Source organism: Phodopus roborovskii, unplaced genomic scaffold (genome assembly GCF_943737965.1).
Source record: "Phodopus roborovskii unplaced genomic scaffold, PHOROB, whole genome shotgun sequence".
NCBI classification, from domain to species: Eukaryota; Metazoa; Chordata; class Mammalia; order Rodentia; family Cricetidae; genus Phodopus; species Phodopus roborovskii.
Window position 1 is genome coordinate 9,301,924 of NW_026126598.1, and position 18,699 is coordinate 9,320,622.

Below are 18,699 nucleotides of genomic sequence, written 5' to 3' on the forward strand. Positions count from 1 at the left end.
TTTTTGGCTTTTTGCTTTGTTTCCCAAGACAGGGTTTCTCTCTGTAGCCCTGGCTGTCCTGGAACTGGATCTGTAGACCAGGCTGGGAACTCAGAGAGATCTGCCTGCCTCTGCCTCCCGAGTGCTGGGATCATAGTCCTGCACCACCACGGGCCTGCCAATCCTTGCTGTTTTATAGATAAGGACACTGGTTTGCTGGAGTCACACAGGAAGTGGGCAGCTCTGCTTTGCCTGTGGGGACCCCAGTGCGCCTGGGGTCAGAAGAAACAACAATGACGATGTACATATGCGTGTGCACATGCATGTGCACCAAGTGTCTGTGGGTATCTGTGGTGGCTAGGGCACTGGACCCTCTGGCTCTGGAGTTACAGGCAACCGTGAGCCGCCCAATGTAACTGCTAAGACGTGACCTCGGGTTGGGCCTTCTGGAAAAGCAGCAAACCCTCTTAACTTCTGAGTCATATCTCAAGTCCTTATTCACTTTTAAGGCAAGGTTTCTTATAGCCCAGGCTAGCCTCAAACTTCCTATGTAACGGAAACTGGCCTTGAACTCCTCCCAGGTGGGGGGATGACAGGTATCTATCATGACACCCTACAGAGGAAGTGACAGGCTGTTTGGAAGCAAAGGGAAGTAGGGCCTGTCAGGTACTGTGACACGGGAACAGCTCTCGCCATCCTCCTGTGCAGCAAACCCTGGAGGGAATATTCTCTCTGGTAAGTGACTGACTACCTAACCGCAGCTTGAAAGCCTCTAGTGACAGGGAGTTCACTACGTCCAAAGCCCCCACCCCCGATAGATCTGAAGAATTAGGCTTTTAGGCAAGCGTCACCTTCATCTTCCAGCTTTTCCACCACCTTCCTCACCCGTCACCCCATCCCCTTCTAGATCTTAATTCATCTCCCTCTGGGCCCATCACCTGGGCTCAGGCCTCTGTAGACCTTCCTAGCCCTCAGCTCCAGCTTTACCTTCTGCAGTATACCTGCCCCAGGTGGAAGCTGGCACCATGGCAACAACAACAACAACAAAAAAAAACAATGCAAAGCTACATCATTTGAGAAACAAAACTTTGATGCCTGAAAATAAAACCCAAATCACACACAAATTACAGGCATGGACCTGTAATCCTAGCTACTTGGAAGGAAGAAGAGGAGGAGGATTACAAATCCAAGGCTAGCCTGGACTACGTAATGAGACACTGTCAAAGACAGGCAGGCAGACAGCTGGCTAGGGATGGAACTCTATTGGCAGAGTGCTTGCCAACGTGCATGAAACCCTTGGCTGCATCTCCAGTACTGTACGAAAAAACAGCATTGGAGCATTTTGGAAGTATCGTGGAAGCTGGATCATCCTTGCTGTCCAGCAAGTTCAAGGCCAGCCTGGGATAGCTGGGACACTCTGTTTCAAACAACAAAACAAACCTCCGAGTGGGAAGGCTGAGTTCACAGCTGTCTCCTTACCCCAACCTGGAAAATGTTAGCTCCCCAGGCTACACCCTAACCTGAACATGTGAGTGGCTCGCCACTGGAGAGAAAGGCTCCACCAGAACATGGCCACTGTGTGGACTTGTGGAAACCAATGTGTGGCCATTTGGAGGACTTCAACTGTGCACACTGTTCACATGCATGTTTAGGTGCATCTTCCTCTTTCTGTTCACATGCATTTTAGGCCCATCTTCCTCTTTCTGTTCACATGCGTGTATAGGCCCATCTTCTTTTCTTCTACGATGCTCATTAACCTTGGTGACCCTCACTGTTCCAGTGAGTCCTCTGGGATTATACCCCAACAGTGCTTCCCCATAGGGACCGCTAGCTGCTCCCCAGCTGGGGGACCATTCTCTACACAGAAGGGACAGCATTTGCTCCCAGCACCTTTCCTTGCTTGACAAAAACTAAACTCATATAAGATAATGCTTCCTTCCGTCAGATTGTCTTTAAGCAAGTCTGCAGTATATTTCCTTAATTAGTGATTGATGCTGGAGGACCCAGACCCATTGTGGGTGGGACCACCCCTGGGCATGGTGTGGGGTGTATAAGAAAGCAAGGCGAGCAAGCCATGGGGAGCAAGCCAGTGAGCAGCGTCCCTCCATGGTCTCTGCATCAGCTCCTGCCTCCAGCTTCCTGCGATGACTTCCCTCGGAGACACTGTGAGATATAAGCCGAAATAAACCCTTTCTTCCCTACCCTAAGGTGTTCTTGATCACGGTGTTTATCACAACAACAAAAGCCTTCAGACAAGGGTGGACCAGCCTGCCGGAGTGGTGAACCTCTGTAATCCCAGCACTATGATGTGGAGGCAGGAGTCCTAGGTTTAAGACAATTCTCAGCTAAACGTCAAGTTCCAGGTTGGCCTGGTCTATATGAGACACTGCCTCAAAACACAAACTGGCATGGGGGGGGGGGCAGGGCTAGAGAGCTGGCTCAGCAGCTGACGGTGATGCTGCTCTTGCAAAGGACCAGGGTTTGGTTCCCAGCACCTACACAGTGGTTCACAACTATCTACAGCTCCAGTTCCCTGTCCTGCACAGACACTGGGCATACACACGGTGCAGGGAAAACAGCTAAACACATAAAATAAATAAAATAACAGCAGCAGCAACATCCAAGAAACGAAACGTCAGGGCTGGGGAGATAGCTCAGTGGGTAAGTGCTTAACTTGGAAACATTAAAAAAAAAAAAAGCAGGATCTGGGGCCAGCCATACAACTCAGTAGGTAGACACTTGCCTCTAAGGCCTGAGTATGTATACATACACACTGTACATACATACACACTATACACACTCTATATAAACACACTAAACACACACTACATACATACACACCTTATACATACGACACACATATACACTCAAAATCCTAAAACCAAACCAAAAAACAAACCCCAACAAGTAAACCAGTTTTAAACTGGGAGTTTTAAAAGATTGTTGATGCCGCACGCCTTTGATTCCAGCACTCAGGAGGCAGAGGCAGGCAGATCTCTATGAGTTCGAGGCCAGCCTGGTCTACAGATCGAGTTCCAGGACAGGCTCCAAAGCTACACAGAGAAACCCTGTCTGGGAAAAAAAAAAAAAAAAAAAAAAAAAACGGGGGGGGGGGATTGTTGACAGAACCCATGTTATTGCACAGAGTGGCCATGAGGGGGCGACAAAAAGACACTCAACAGGTTCAGAGATTTATTAGAACAGTGGATGAGGGTAGAGGGCAAGTTCAACCCCGGATCCTGCAAAAAGTGGGTTAAGTCAGGCTCTGGAAATGCTCTGTGACTTTGAGAAAATTTCTTAACCTCTCTTGAGTCTGTTTCCTTCTGTGAGAAGTTAACAGCCCCTGAGTGGTGGCACACAGCTATGATCTGAACATTCTGCATGTAGGCTGAGGCAGGAGGATCACAAGTTTGAGGACAGTCTAGGATACATATCAAGACTCTGTCCCCCAAACAAGCAGGGTATGGAGGGCAGAGGGAGATGGGGGAGGAGCTACTGTGGGTTGGCTGGCAGATATGCTCAATGCGTTTCTATGGGGACAGGAGCAGCACCATTCAGAGACAACAGGCAGTCACTTGTGTCAGGGCTGACCATTGGCTAGGGTCTGACAAGCTATCAGCCTGGAGCCAAGAGGCCTGCATTCACAAATGAACTCGGGAGTCGGGGTGGGAGGTGGTGTGAGGGTGGGAGCTTGCTATAGGACCAGGCAGAATGGGGCTGGGCCAGCATCAGATCCAAGGAAGGGGCTTTCTGGGTCTTTCATTGGTGGGCAGGCAGCCCTCTGTGTTCACAAGTCCCCAGCTCTCTTCCTAAGGAAGTACTCATTTCCCTCTTGGGCTGACTGCCAGCTCTGGCTCAGCCTCTGGCCACACCCAGGGCTGTTTCCATCATGGGCACATGATCTACAGTCTACCCAGTGCACTGCTGCAGAGGGTGTAGACAGGGTCAGAGGCTTTTTTGTTTTGTGGTAAAGTACACATAATCCTAGCAGGCTTGACTTACCCTTGGCCCAGCCCATCACTGGGGGATTCTAGGCAGGTGTTCTCCCACTGAGCCACACCCCAGTCCACTAGGAAATCCATGGGCATGCCTTTCTTTTTGTTTGCTTTTTTTTTTTTTTTTTTTTTTTTTTTGAGACAGGGTCTCTCTGTGTAGTCCTGGCTCTGTAGAGTGGGCAAACCTCAAACTCAGAGATCCACCTGCACCTGCCTCTGCCTCCTGGCTGCTGGGGTTAAAGGTTGCACCACTATGCTCAGCCTTTTTCGTTTGAGCTAGTCTCTCACTGGCCTGGAGCTTCCTCAATAGACCAGGCAGACTGGTCAGCGAGCCTCAGCAATTTGCCCTTCTCCACCTCCCTGGCATGGGGATTACAAGTGTGTGCTACTATAAGCAGCATTTGTGGGTCCCTGGGATCAAACTCAGGTCCTCGCGTTTGCACAGCCACTATTTTATAGACTATGTTATCGTCCCAGCTCCCCCACCCCTCACATCAATCCCCCTGCATCCTGTGGACCACACTCATACATTTGCTACCGATTTCCTCCATACACTGGGCTAGCCAGGCCCATTAGATTAGAGGTCACGGGGACTCTGACGCAGCTGCAATCCTGACTGCAGCTCCCATGGTATCTTTCTGCCCTAGGACCGGGGCACCAGCAGGCTTTCTCCACCTGTTGTCTGCCCACAGTGGGGCAGACAAACAGGGAATTGTGGGAAGAGCAGCTCGGTACCCCAGGTCCCACTCCTTGAGCCAGGCAGTTGTGCCCATGGTGGACTTGGTTTGGAGCCCCCCGAACTGTGCAAAACCCCAACACCAAGTGCCTCCCAAACACACAAAATACAACTTACCAGGCTTTGGGATGAGTCCTTGGAATGGCCTGGAAGGGAAACAGAAGCGAGGTTTTAGGGAAAAGTCACAGGCAACAAGACTACCACCAGGTACTCGATGACACTAGCTTGCCAAGGAATTAGTAACACATCCCAGGGCCCACCCACACATTAGCATTTACTGCCTGATTCTTTCAGAGAGGATCTCTTGTAGTCCAGGCTAGCCTTGAACTCCCATTGTTGTAGTCAAGGATAACCTGGAACTTTTTTACCTGTGTGTGTGTGTGTGCATGCCAGAGGGTAACTTCAAGTGTCTCCTTTAATAATTCTACATCCTTTTTTTTTTTAAAGCGAAGGTTTCCCACCTGGCTAGACTGGCTAGCAAGCAGGCCTCTGGAACCTTCTCATCTCTCTTCCTAATCAGCCAGTGCTGGGGTTACAGGTGCATGGCAGTCTGCCCACATTTTTACATGGATGCTAAGGATCCAAACCTGGTCCTGGAGCTTGCTCAGTAAACACTTCCCCACTAAACAAGCTCCCAAGCTCAGGATCCACATTTCAATAAGATGCCCAGGCCAGGTGTGTACATGGAATTTTTGCTTTCTCAGGGGGCTGGGTATGCCCACAGGCCTGCTGAGGGGCACAGTTAGAAGGGTGGTCAGTCACTGTGTGGAAACTCCTGATCCCTGTCAGGCCTGCAGTTCCGCTCTAATACCCTGTGGTGGTTTGAAAGAAAATGGCCCCTGTAATCTCATAGGGAGTGGCACTGTTAGGAGGTGTGGCCTTGTTGGAGTAGGTGTGGCCTGATCGGAGGAAATGTCACTGTGGAGGCAGGCCTTGAGATCTTTTGCTTAAGCTTCCCTTGACATTTCGGTTGACTTCCTGTTGCCTGCAAGATGAAGGACTCTTAGGCTCCTCTCTAGAACCTGCATGCTGCCATGCTCCCCTCCATGATGATAATGGACCGAACCCCTGAAACTGTAAATGGGCCACCCCAATTAAATGTCTTCTTCGTAAGAGTTGCCGTGGTCATGGTGTCTCTTCACAGCAATAGTAACCTTAACCAAGCCCGCTCCCCTATTGCGGGAATTTCTGGAGCGGGCTCCCAGTCCCAGCCAGTGCAGTCTCAACTCTTGCCCTTGCTCATCAAGTACCTGGTGACTGTGAACTTGATCTTGTCGGCCACAGCGAGGATCCGTTCCAGGTTCTGGGAGCCAAAGGTGCAGGGTTTGCGGAATGGGATCCCAGGAGGCAGGCCCTCGATGAGGACCGAACCGGGGTTGCTCTTGATTCGCTTGTAGGGCACCTGCACTGGGTATTTGATGCCCAAGGCTTCACCTGGATACGGAAGGACAGTTGTGCCAGGTAAGGGAAAGCAGCGGAACAGGGTGTGCAGCGTAAGTATGGGAGTGTCTCCTCCAGGAAACACAGGGCCCTTTGTGGAAGACTGTAGAACAGTGGTTCTCAACCTTCCTAAAGCCACGACTCTTTAATATAATTCCTCTTGTTGTGGTGACCCCCAATCATAAATCACTTCATTGCTACTTGTGGTGGATTGAAAGGCAATGACCCCCAAAGGTTAGGAGGTGTGGCCTTGTTGGAGGAAGTGTGTCACCAAGGGGGCGGGCTTTGAGGTCTTTTTCTCAAGCTTCCCTGAGTAGGACAGTCAGTCGACTTCCTGTTGCCTCTGAGTCGAGATGTAGGACTCTCAGCCCCAGCACCAAATCTTCCTATATGCTGCCATGCTCCCCTTCCTGATCATAATGCACTGAACGTCTGAAACTGTAAGTGAGCCACCTCAAATGTTTCCTTTGTAAGAGCTGCTGTGGTCATGGCGTGTCTTCGCAGCAACAGTAAACTGAAACACGACTTCATAACTGTTAATTTTGCTACTGTTATGAATATCAATACAAATGTCTGATATGGGACAACCCCCCCCCCCACAGGTTGAGGACCACTGCTGGAAAAGGTGTACATGAATAGAACTAGAGATTAGTATGTATACTGTGCAGGTAGTTTCTGGTGTAAATCTATGCTGGGTGGGCTTTGAGTACAGAGCAGGAATGTGTGGTTCCAGGTGCTGGCCAGGGCGGCGATTAATATTTCTCAGACTCGGGGTTGGAGAGATGGCTTAGGGGTTAAGAGCAGTGACTGCTCTTCCAGAGGTCCTGAGTTCAATTCCCAGCAACCACATGGTGGCTCACAACCTGCAATGAGTTCTGGTGCCCTCTTCTGGCCTGCAGTCTCTGTATACATAATAAAAAAATAAATCTTTAAAAATAAAATGAAAAAATATATATAAAAAAATATTTCTCAGACTAGCCGATACTGCACACCTGCCTCTAGGATGGGAACCCCGAAACATCCGCTTTTCTCCAGACTGTGGTACTCCGATTCAGAGTCAGGACCCACACAGAACGAATGGGCATGCTCTACCCAGCAGCAAGGAAAACAGACAAAGCTAGACACTAGGGACTATTGTCTACCTGGCCTCCGGACCCTTCCCTTCTTTCTCTCCCTTAATTTCTTTTGAGACAGAATCTTATTATGTAGTCTTGGCTGGCTCGGGACTCCCTAGGTAGACCAGGCAGGCCTCGGAGATCCACCAGCCTCTGCCTTCCAAGTGCTAGGATTAAAGACGAGTGCCACCACCTCCTGGGCCCTTCTCGTTATAAGAAGTCTTTTCTTTTTAGTTTCCCAAGAGAGGGTTTCTCCATATCTAACATCTCTTTTTAAAGTTTTTGTTTGTTTGGTCTTCTTGTTCTTTTGAGAAGAGTCTCCTGTAACTCAAGACTGACTTTCCAACATGCTACATAGCTAAGGATGACCTCAAACTTCTGATCCTCCTGCCTCTGCCTCCCGAATCCGAATGCTGGGGTGACAGGTATGCCACCATCACACCAGATCATGTGGTGCCATGGCCGGAACCCAGGGCTTCACACATGCCCAGCAAGTCATCTACCAACTCAGACACGCCCCAGTCCCTATTAAAAGAGGAGCTTTGAATCACATTTTATTTGTGTGTGTATATGGATGAGCACATGTGTGCACATATCCATGGTTCTCTCCTGTCCTTATGTGGGTTCCGGGAAATCAAACTCTGGTCGTCAGGCTTGGCAGCCGACTGCCCTGTAAGCCAGCTTACCAGCGAGCACTCACATACTCTCTGTCTCTAACAAAAACTGTATTGTGTAGTCCCTGCTGGCATGCAATTTACAGCAGCCCTTCTGCTGCAACTTCCCAAGTGATGAGGTCGCAGGTGTGCATCACCAACACATCTTACACTGTGTCCCCAGTGCTTGGCATGTAGTAGACACTCAAGAAATAGGTAAGAGCTGGTGTGCACGGGTAGCTGCCACCAAACCTGGCAGATTAAGTTTGATTTCCAGAAACCCACATGGTAGAACAAAACAGCCAACTACCGAGAGTCTGATTGCCATGTTTGTGCTGGGGTATGTGTGCGCAACCACATACATAGCCATATACACAATAAATAAACAAATTTATTGTTTAAGAAAAAAGGAGAGAGAAATAATACCTACACTATAGACCAATCCCTTTGCCAAATGTGAAGGTGGCCACAGGCAGGAAGCTGCCCACTTCTCCCTCTACCTGACCCCTGCCCGTAACTCACCGTATTTCTTGTTAAACAGGTCTTGGACTTGCTCCCTAAGTGTGTTGGCGATGTCAATCCGCGAGAGTCTGGTGTCGTAATTTTCTGCAAAGTGAGTACAATTACGGACAGAGGCTGTTACATTAAAAGGCACTTGGTGACTTTTACAGGAAAACGATTTCCTAATTACAGCCAACTCCTTCTCTGGCAATTAGCAGATCTTTGGAGTGGGCTCCTCAGAGTCCTTCAAAACCAATCTCCACGAGACTCAGTGTGTGCATTTTGTTTTGTTGTTTTTCCGGGAAGGACTCACACTGTTTCCACAACAGCAATGAGATGAAATTAAGTTAATTGTTGACATTTGAAAGCCAACAAACTAATAAATAAGCCTACAAGTGAGACACTAGGGAGCGGGGGTTTCTGTGTCCTCAGCTGGGCAGGAGCTGGAACAAGGGCTTCAGAAAGCTCAGGGGGAAACAGAGGACTGGAAACGGGAGTGTCCGCCCGGGGGGCTGTTTATTACTTGGTGGTGAGCCCAGAAATACTCTACTATTGAGGCATACTATCAGTCCCTCACTGGAGGATTCTAGGAAAGTGCTCTACTACTGAGCCACACCCCAGCCCCTCACTGGGGGATTCTAGGCAGGTGCTCTACCACTGAGCCACACCCCAGCCCCTCACTGGGGGATCCTAGGCAGGTGCTCTACCACTGAGCCACACCCCAGCCCCTCACTGGGGGATTCTAGGCAGGTGCTCTACCTCTGAGCCACACCCCAGCCCCTCACTGGGGGATCCTAGGCAGGTGCTCTACCACTGAGCCACACCCCAGCCCCTCACTGGGGGATCCTAGGCAGGTGCTCTACCACTGAGCCACACCCCAGCCCCTCACTGGGGGATCCTAGGCAGGTGTTCTACCACTGAGCCATGCCACCAGCTCCTCACAGGGTGGGGAGGTCTCTAGGCAAAGGCCACCATTCTGAGGTAGTGTTAAGAACCTCCATGTACCAGCACATCAGGACTGCACCTTTGACCTCAGGGAGGGTACACCCTGTCCTGGCTTTAGGAGAGAATGGGTATGGATAGCAGTGGGAGAAGGAAATGACCTCTGTTGTGTCAAATGCAGTTCTGGTGACATTCTCAGTCCGCTAAGGGCTTGGACATAGGGATCTACATAGGGTGAGGTAAAAAAACACAAATTGCCCTCACTGCTCCAGCTGCCTGGGAGAACATTGAGGCGCTGAGGTGACCAGCAGCTGGTCCTCTGTGAGGGCTCCTAACGCCAGCGCTGGCTACTGCTGCCTTTCTGAACTCCTCAGAGATACAGTGACCATGAAGGGGCCACCTGGTGACAGTCACCCTGGGACTCACACCAGCCATGCCCATTAGTCTTCTAAGCTGTGCACGCATAGGATGGGGTAGATTTTCAGCTGCATCCTGATAGCAGGGATGCTGGCTGGCCTCACACTGGAGGGGTCTCCCCTCGGTCCAGCTGCAAGCCCTCCTTTGACAGTTCCCTATATCTTGCTGCTTGTCTTTCTACCTGCTTTCCTGGCTCTCCATAGCCACCATTCACTCCTTCAATTTCAAAGCAGCAAGAGCTGGGTTGATGAATGACTACAGAAAGGCAGGCGGCTACTACCTAGATAGAGAAGCTAGCTCTGGTGTGATGTGCTTACGTGTCCCCCTACTGACAGCCAGACTCTAACTCAGGCACACCAGGCCAGTCTAGTACCCCAGAGCCCACGGGTGGGGGCCAGCCTCTTCCCACTTCCACTGTGACTCCCACTCTAAAGCCACTCGAGGTCACAACCCTGGAGTGCCTAAATTTACACAGGTCTAAACTTACCTTGAAGGCCCTGTCTCTTCGGGGTCTCATCCACAAGACGGTCCCAGGAGTCCCTCTCTGGGGGTGGGGTGGGGAGAGAAGGCAGGTGAGGAGGGAGCACCTGGGGTCTCAGGTGGCATCGAGGGGGCAAACCCGACAGGGGCAGTGGGGAAATGCCTAGGGTAGGGGATAGGACAGGGGCATCAGGAGGGGCAATGGCAGAGATGTGGTGCCCTCCCACACCCACCTGTGCCCATGCCCAGGTACCTTGAGTATCCACAACAGGTTCTTTGACACCATCAGTGAGCAGTTCGGGTCTAGAAGACATAGCCAGTGCCATCAATGAGGTTTGTCCAACCCTCTTAGGGTTGTTCAGTCTACAGATCTGTGCAATGGGCTTTCCTAGCCACATAGCTGGAAGGTCCTTGCCACACGGGGGCAACAATCATCCTGGTTGACGGGAGCTGTCAACAGCTCTGAGCTCTGAGGTTCCTCCCAAGTCCTGGGCTGGCTGATGCCCAGGACTTGACACCATCCAATCCCTACTACCTGGCATTTGAAACACACAGCCTCCATGTTGAGGGTGAATGACTGCCAGGGAAAGGATATGTGTGTTTGTATACGTAGAGGCCAGGGGGCAACAACTGCTATCTTCCTTTATTGTTCTCTACTGTGCATGCGTGAGTGCGTGCGTGCGTGTGCATAAAACCATTGAAGCTGGAGTTACATAAGCTGCCCAACCAGGATCCTGGAAACCAGGCTCGAGTCCCCTCAAGACTAGCAAGCCTTCTTAGCCACTATGCCGTCTCCAGCTGCTCCATGTTATGCTTTGAGACAGGGTCTTTCCCTGAATCTGTAGCCCACATATTTGTCCACACTAGCTGGCCAGTAACGCAGGGATCTTCCCACCACTTCTTACTCAGCATCGGGGGGCTACAGGTTCAAAACACCTTGTCTGGTTCTTTTTTTTTTTGTGGGGGGTACAACTTGGGTCCTGGGGATTGAACGCGGGTCCTCTAGTTTTCACAGTATACACTTCACTGCCAGAGGCACCTCTAAAGAGTTTCTCTTCTCTTGTTTTTATTGAGATGAAGTACTGGGATACAGTCCAAAATCTACATCAGTGGTTCTCACCCTGTGGATGGAGACCCCCTTGAGAGTGTGTGTGTGTGTGACTGAGTAAAACTACTCTTTCACAGGGGTCACCTAAGACCATTGGAAAACACAAATATTTACATGATGATTCATAACAGTAGTAACATTATGGTTATGAAGTAGCATGTAAATAACTTTATGGTTGGCGGTCACCACAACATGAGGAACTGCACTAAGAGGTCGCAGTGCTAGAAAGGTGGCGAGCCATTGGTTTATATCTTCTTGCCTTGGCCTCCCGAGTGCTGCTATGTAGTTATCACACCCAGTCCTAAATTTACTTTAAAATCAGCGGGGCACGGCGCCTTGCATCTATAAGTCCAGAGCACTTGGGAGACTGAGGCAGGAAGATTACTTGGGTCAGCCTGGGCTATACAGTGAGTTCTAGAGTAGCCTGAGCTAGAAAGTGAGATCCTGGTTAAAAACAAAACAAAGAGACCACAAGCCAGGTGGTAGCAGCACACAACTTTAATCCCAGCATTTGGGAGGCAGAAGCAGGCAGATCTCTGTGAGTTCAAGGCCAGCTTGGTCTACAAAGTGAGTTCCAGGACAGGCTCCAGAGAAATCCTGCTTCAGAAAACCCAAAAAAGAAACCCCACAAACAACAAACTCAAATACACTAAAATAAAAACAATGGCACATGCCTTAATCCCAGAGTTCAGGAGACAGAGGAAGGGAGATTTCTGTGACTTCAAGGCCAGACTGGTCTACAAAGAGAATTTCAGGAAAGCAAGGACAAAGAAAACCTGTCTCAAAAAACTGAAACAAAACAACAGCAACAAAAAATTAATTAAAAAAAAAAAAGACTTTGCAATCTGAACAAAAGGAAGGTGCCAATATGGTGCAGTGTCTGGCACTGGGCAACTCTGACTGTTCCCTTCATGGGTCTGGCCAGCCCTTATTTCACTTTTTTTCCCATTTCTTTCATCCCCCTCCCCCCTCAAGCCTCCACTCTTCACTTTCGAGACAGCACCTCACTAGGTAGATTTGGCTAGCCTGGAACCTGCCACCACACCAGGCTCAGCCCTTACCTCTTGATGACAAACTGGATGCTGTTGCTAGCCTCCAGAATCTTCCGAAGCTTGGCAATCCCAAAGCAGTTGGGCCTGCGAAGAGAGATGCCTTCAGGCAGCCCCAGTACGAACAGCTCCTCGGGATGCATCAGGAACTTGGAGTAGGGCACCTTGACTGGCTCTGAGGTACCAATGGCTTTGGCTGTAAAGACACGGCTGCTGTAAGGCCACCTGGAGCCCCAACCAGTCCCCATCCCTCTGCAGGGGTTGCAGGGACCACAGGGCTTTGGAGACAGCACTTATTAGAACCCTGTGAACTTGACAGAGAGGAGAAAAGCACACCTAGCCTGTAGGTAGGGTGAGAGTCCCCAGGGAAGGCGACTTGTCCTCATGTACACATCCTGGGAATGTAAGCCTTCATAGCCCAGAAAACGGAGTACCGTTGGGAAATGACTATGGGTCCCTCATCTCCACCTCACTCCCCACCCCGCCACCTTCAGAAAGCCCCATGGCACGCCAGATCTATGACTAGTCTCATCTGAACTCTCTGCCCCCGAGTAGCCTGGTGCTCTAAGCTAGCCTCATCACTGCAGCAGGCTCCATATTTCCTCATTTGTAAAATGGGTCTTAGGATACAAGAACTGAGGAAGGATGAGACAGTGTGAGAAGCCAACACCTGGCAAACTCAAGGAGCTAGAGAGAGGCAGGGTTCTTCAATCTCTCTTTCATGGACTCTGTTGTTTTAGTGGAAGGCTGTGGGTGGAACCCAGGGTATCACCTACCCCATCACTGGGTGGGGGGGATTCTAGGCAGGGGCTCTACCACTGAGCTACATCTCACTGGAAGATCCTTTGTAGAAACTCTCTACCACTGGGCCATGCCCCTGGCCCCATCACTGGTGGATCCTAAGAAAACACACTGTACCATTGAGTCACACACACACACACACACACACACACACACACACACACACACACACACACACACACACAGCTTTTCTGGATTCCAGAGAAAGCTCGTTCTTGCTGTGAGTTCCCAGGAAAGCCTGGAGCTTCCACGAGGCCCTCCGTGGCTGATACTAACTGAAAGCACATGAGCCGGGGAATGATCTGGAGGAAGAATGTGGACCAACAGGCCAGCAGGGTAGGATACTCTGCTAGAGGCTGTTGTCATGGGTGACAAGTGTTCCCATCCTGAATATGGGTCCCTTTGCCTCTGTCCTGGAGGCCTATCCCTGTCCCTACTCACCATATTTCGTGTTGAACAGCATCTCCACCTGCTTCCGCAAGGGCCGGATCACATCACCAGGGCTTTCTGGAAGACAAAGGCAGTGTGCTGAGCTTCCTCAGTGCAGGGACTTCCCTGTCCTTAACTCACACCCCCAGCTCCAGAGGTACCGGGAATTACCTCTGAGACTTTGGAAAGAACAAGGAAATGGCAGCTCTACCCAAGCCCGTAATTCCTGGATTTTGCATACTTGACTGTGAAATGTGCCACAGTGGAGCTCTAGAAGGTTCTGTGGTTGTTGTGGATAGCACCACTTTTAGATCAGCTCACTAAGTGACCTAACTAGTTAGTGGGTGCAAAGTAAGCCTGCAATTTGCAGACACTGCCACCAGGGAGCGCAACAAATATTTCCCAATACTTTACAGGTACCATGTCTACAGCACAGTCTAGAACTTTCTACCACCTGGTACAGTTCACACAGGACTCCCAGGACAAACACAGGTTGTTGGAGGGAGATGATGGAGTGGAGGAGGAATCTCTCATAGGGGTGGAGTGAACATGGAGAGGGAATCATGGGAGACAATCAGGGTTTTACCTTCTGGTGGCTTCTCTTCCTGCCACGGCTCCTCACTGGGGCCTTTGTCTAGGAGAAAACAGGATGTTAAGAAATTATGTTCGGGGGCTGGAGAGATGGCTCAGTGGTTAAGAGCACTGACTGCTCTTCCAGAGGTCCTGAGTTCAAGTCCCAGCAATCACATGGTGGCTCACAATCATCTGTAATGAGATCTGGTGTCCTTTTCTGGTTTGCAAGTATATATGCAAGCAGAACACTATACACAATAAATAAATCTTTAAAAAAAATCATGTTCATGCTGGGCAGGAGTGGTATAAGCCTTTAATCACAGCACTTGGGAGGCAGGCAGATCTCTGTGAGTTCAAGGCCAGTTTGGTTTATAGCGTTAGTTCCAGGACAGCAGTTATACAGAGAAACCCTGTCTTGAAAGACAAAAATCGCCAGGTGGTGGCGGCACATGACTTTAATCCCAGTACTCAGGAGGCAGACAGATGTCTGTGAGTTTGAGTCTAGCCTGGTCTACAGAGTAAATTTCAGGACAGCCAGGGCTACATAGAGAAACCCAGTCTCCCTCCCCCCCCCCCCCAAAAAAAAACTAAACCAAACCAAACAAAACAAAACAATAAACCATGTTTGTCTTCTCCTGGACCCCACACTGTTCCAAGGATGAAAACTAGGCTAGGCAGCCTCAACTCTGAGGCAGAGTAGAACACCCCCCAGATGGGAATGGATGGGACAATCCATGCCATTCAAATAGAAAGCAACAATCATGCTGTATGGAGTCCCTCCAGGGGCCGGCCCCCAGCCACTCTATTCTAGACACTAAGGAAGATAGGGAAGGACAGGAGGATGTCCCGTCCTCCTGGTGTGACATCACAGATTAACACACCAGTATACAGAGACTCACACCTGTGATTTTAGAAAATCAGACTCTGAGACTGGAGGATTGTGAGTTTTGAGGCCTGAGGGAAACAGAGAGGCTATGTCTCAAAAAAACAAAAACAAATACCAACCAACCAAACAAACAAACAAACAAAGAAAAAACAAACCAAAGGCCCGGAGCACAGCTCAGCAATAGTGCACTTTCCTAGCATGCTCTGCTATTGGCCCCCGGGTTCCATTCTCAGCACCAAAAAATAAATTAAATACATTTACAAACTGGGCGGTGGTGGCATACACAGTTAATCCCAGCACTTGGGAGGCAGAGACAATGAGTTCCAGGACAGCCTGGTCTACAAATCAAGTTCCAGGAAGCCAGGACCATCCCACAGAGAAAACCTGTCTCAAAAAACAAAACAAAATTTACAAAATGCATAACACAAATATGCACACTCTCAAGTGTGCACACATGTGCAACACACACACACACACACACACACACACACACGGCTGGGCATTGTGGTATAATCCTAGCACAGGGAAGCTGAGGCAGGAAGATTGGGTTGCAGGACAGCCTGAGCCATGTAGCAAGATCCTGTCTCAAACTCTGTGGAGATGCACCCCAGCAGTAATGGTTAGTTTTAACTGTTGAAAAGTGCTTTTACCTGCCAAGCCATCTTTCCAGCCTCCATTTTTTGGTATTTTGAATTGCCTGGCAAGACAGTCTAATAAGGGGTTGTCTAAATCAGATTGGCCCGTGGACATGTCAATGAGGACTGTATCGGTTATGTTAGTAGTGTGGGAAGATTAAAGGGAGGGGTCCCATTCCCTGGGTCTGGGTTCTGAATGGTAAAGGAATAAGAGAAAGCAAAAGGAGCAGAGAGTATGCATCCATTCTCTCTGCTCTTGACTAGAGATCAATTGATGTGACGAGCGGCTTCAAGTCCCATCATCGTGACTTCCACACAACTGGGATTTGTGAACCATATAAACCCTTCCTCCGTTACATTGTTTTCTCTTTTTTGTCAATATCTGTGATCAAACAAGAACACTTCTTTTCATCCTAGCAACGCGGGAGGCTGAGGCAAGCGGCTTGGGAGTTTGAGGCAGGTCTGTATTACTCAACCAGCTCAAGAGGGGCTACACAACTTAGAGGGATCCTATCTCAGAATATGCAAAGGAAGAAACACACGTGCGCGTGCACGTACACACACACACACACACACACACACACACACACACACACACACACGGCTGGGGATGCAGCTCAGCTGGGGAGAGCTTGCCTGGGATGTGCCAGGTCTTATGTTTGATATACAGCATACCTTTAGACTATCTGTATAAGATACAAGTAAAACACAAAGAACTGTCTTGGGTCTGGGGAGATGGCTCAGTAGTTAAAAGACATTACTGTCCTTACAGAGGACCTGAGCTCAGTTCCCAGCATCCGTATCAGGTGCTCACAACTCCAGCTCCAGAGAATCTGATGCCCTCATCTGTCCTCTGAAAAAGCATATTTTCTTAAGTTTTGAGGACAGGATTTCTCTGTGTAACAGCTCTGGCTAACCTGGGACTTTGTAGATCAGGCTGGCCTCAAACCCACAGAAATGCACCTGCTTCTGCCTCCTGAGCACTGGGATTAAAAGTGCGTGCTGACACTGTCTGGTTATACTATGTGTGCGTGCGTGCATGCATGTGTGTGTGTGTGTGTGTGTGTGTGTGTGTGTGTATGTTTGTGTGTGAGGAGGGCATATGCATGCCACAGTAGACACATGGAGGTCACAGGACAACTTGCAGTTGTCTCTCATTATACCCTGTGAGCCCCAGGGATCGAACTCAGGACATCAGGCTTACACAGCAAGTGTTTTTAGCACCAAGCCATCTTTAGCCCACATTTTTGGTTTCACATAGCCTAAGGTAGCCTAGAACTTGCCATGCAGCCAAGGATAACCTTGAACTTCTGATCCTCCAGCCTCTATCCCCCCACCTCTTAGGCTGGGATTAATGCTCCACCACACCAGGCTTTTGGGGGGAGGGAGTTACTTGTTGAGGTCTTCACCCCCTGCAGTGCTAGGCATGGAACCCAAGCCCTCAAACATCCTACATTAGCAATCTGCTACTAGGCTTCAAGCCCAACCAATGCGCTGATGCGTAGACTGAGGTCTCATCCCTGAAAGCAGCTTATCAAGTTGCACATAGGGACGGCATGGCGCTTGTGTTGATTCTTCTCTAGCAAAGGCACACAACTTCAAGAAAAACTTGGGGGCCTCCCAACCCACCTGCTCTCCCTGTAGCTGCCCAGGGAGGTAGGCCCCCGGGATGGCCAGCCCCAGCCCACCTCTTACCAGCCGGTATTTCCATCCCGTAACCAGAATCCTCCGAGGGCAGGTGTCCAGGTAGCGAGTCGGCCATCTCCTCAGAAGTTGGTGAAGGATCTAAAGGGAAACTCCAAATGATGATCGTGCCCTTTACATGTCCTGCTCATCAGGGTCCCTCAGAGGAGCCAACAGGCCAAGCAGGGCTACAGACCAAGATTGTAAAGAAACCCATGCAGCCAGATGTGGTACCGCCTGTGATTTGATGACCTCAGCTCTGGGGAGGGTGAAGCAAGCAGAACTTAGAGTTTAGGGGCTACTGAGTGGGTCAGGGCTGGGTCAGTCAACTCAGTGAAACCTTGTCTCAAAATAAAAAGTGAAAAGGGGTGTGGCTCAGTCGTAGAGCACCTGCCTAGAATCCCCCAGTGAGGGGCAAATGTGTGGCTCAGTGGTGGAGCAATTCCTCAGCACATAGAAGACTCCAGGCTATATCTCAAACATGGGGGGGGGGGGATCAGCCCAGGCACAATGGCCTGATGGAATAGGTCCAGGGCAGCAGAGCAGCACAGCTTCTGCCAACCTGTCTGTCTAGGAACAGGAGCACCAACAGTCCTTCGATGTTTGTCTCTTACCTGGGACAGTAACCTGAATGATGTCCAGCTCCTCTGGCTCAATTTTGATGGGCCTCAACATTCCTAGCTCTCCTGAGGTTCCTGCAAAGAGACAAGAGTGATCCCGTCAAACAGGGGCACAGGCATGCCCACACAGAGGCAAGTCTTTCCAGAACATTCTCATGTCTGTGAACTGATAGTGAACAACTAGGAAGAGTCATTTTGAACCCTTGGAGAAACTCAGGCCAAACCTGGCATCGCTAATGTAAAGAGTTTAAGGCCCCCAGGAGTGACGATGGGGTTGCTTGTCCACAGATACAAAGGTAGACAGTGGTGATGCTAGGATTTGGTTTCTACTCCCCTTCCCTCTCCAGAGGGTTCCCAGCATGCTCTACTTGTGAAGCTTTGGGGATGGCCAAGGGAAGAGAACTATCCTGAGTACTGAGGGCTCACAGCCTGGGCAGGTCTCCCCATGGCTGTCAGCAGGAAACTGCTAGGCACTTTGTCAGCTAGCCACCCTCCCACAGAATACCACATACAAGGGAGACACACCACTCCTCACCTGGCCCGCAGTCTTCAGAGACACTGCTCTTGTCTGACCTGAGAAAGGAAGGTGGGGAAATGAGCCAGTGTCAACCTTGTCCTGAGTCACTCTGCCCAGCCTGGCTCAGCCCACACTTCAGA

The 18,699-nt window shown here is 50.0% G+C and overlaps 1 protein-coding gene across 15 annotated transcripts in view; it reads right to left on the reverse strand.

Moving 5' to 3' along the window:
- Gtf2ird1 (GTF2I repeat domain containing 1) overlaps positions 1-18,699 on the reverse strand; it is a 93,743-nt gene that overhangs the window by 7,584 nt on the left and 67,460 nt on the right. For 10 of the 15 annotated variants that reach the window (XM_051204835.1, XM_051204836.1, XM_051204829.1 and 7 more), the window contains 11 exons: positions 18,578-18,615; positions 18,037-18,117; positions 17,435-17,524; positions 14,232-14,279; positions 13,658-13,723; positions 12,428-12,611; positions 10,512-10,561; positions 10,266-10,421; positions 8,441-8,524; positions 5,961-6,144; positions 4,828-4,856 (listed from right to left, as the gene is read on the reverse strand). In XM_051204835.1, coding sequence (XP_051060792.1) covers positions 4,828-4,856; positions 5,961-6,144; positions 8,441-8,524; positions 10,266-10,421; positions 10,512-10,561; positions 12,428-12,611; positions 13,658-13,723; positions 14,232-14,279; positions 17,435-17,524; positions 18,037-18,117; positions 18,578-18,615 — 1,010 coding nt within the window. The remainder of the gene's footprint in view (positions 1-4,827; positions 4,857-5,960; positions 6,145-8,440; positions 8,525-10,265; positions 10,422-10,511; positions 10,562-12,427; positions 12,612-13,657; positions 13,724-14,231; positions 14,280-17,434; positions 17,525-18,036; positions 18,118-18,577; positions 18,616-18,699) is intronic. The other 5 variants (XM_051204840.1, XM_051204833.1, XM_051204842.1 and 2 more) reach the window with 2 other exon arrangements.